We start from the raw sequence: 258 nt of genomic DNA, 5'->3' as shown, positions 1-258 counted from the left end.
GTGGAAGCTGTAGTTGAGGTGGAAGGGGTACTGGCCCGCGCTGTGCTCGCGGATCTCCGGCTGGCTGTACACGAGCGGGTCGGGCCGGCTGTAAGCATACGAGTTGCCGATGTTGAGGTTCCTCATGGAGTGGCTCTGGCGCTCGGCCGGCGGGATCATCCCGAGGTTCTTCTGCCTCATGACCGCCTCGTAATCGGGCGTGGCGCGGTAGGACGGCGGGATCAGGGCGCTGTGCCGGTGGGAAGGCACGTAGTCGGG

General features: G+C 65.9%; 1 protein-coding gene across 1 annotated transcript; it reads right to left on the bottom strand.

Moving 5' to 3' along the window:
• Positions 1 to 6: 6 nt before the first annotated feature.
• On the bottom strand, positions 7 to 255 carry LOC107734644 (tyrosine-protein phosphatase non-receptor type 21-like; the record flags this gene model as incomplete). Its single annotated transcript, XM_016546624.1, has 1 exon — positions 7 to 255. A coding segment is annotated over one exon (249 nt), but the record flags the coding sequence as incomplete, so codon positions are not given.
• Between the last annotated feature and the right edge of the window lie 3 nt (positions 256 to 258).

Source organism: Sinocyclocheilus rhinocerous, unplaced genomic scaffold, assembly GCF_001515625.1.
Source record: "Sinocyclocheilus rhinocerous isolate Xijiao unplaced genomic scaffold, SAMN03320098_v1.1 C34481833, whole genome shotgun sequence".
Taxonomy (NCBI): Eukaryota; Metazoa; Chordata; class Actinopteri; order Cypriniformes; family Cyprinidae; genus Sinocyclocheilus; species Sinocyclocheilus rhinocerous.
The sequence above is the reverse complement of the archived record's forward strand: the minus strand, read 5'-3'. Positions and strand labels throughout refer to the sequence as shown.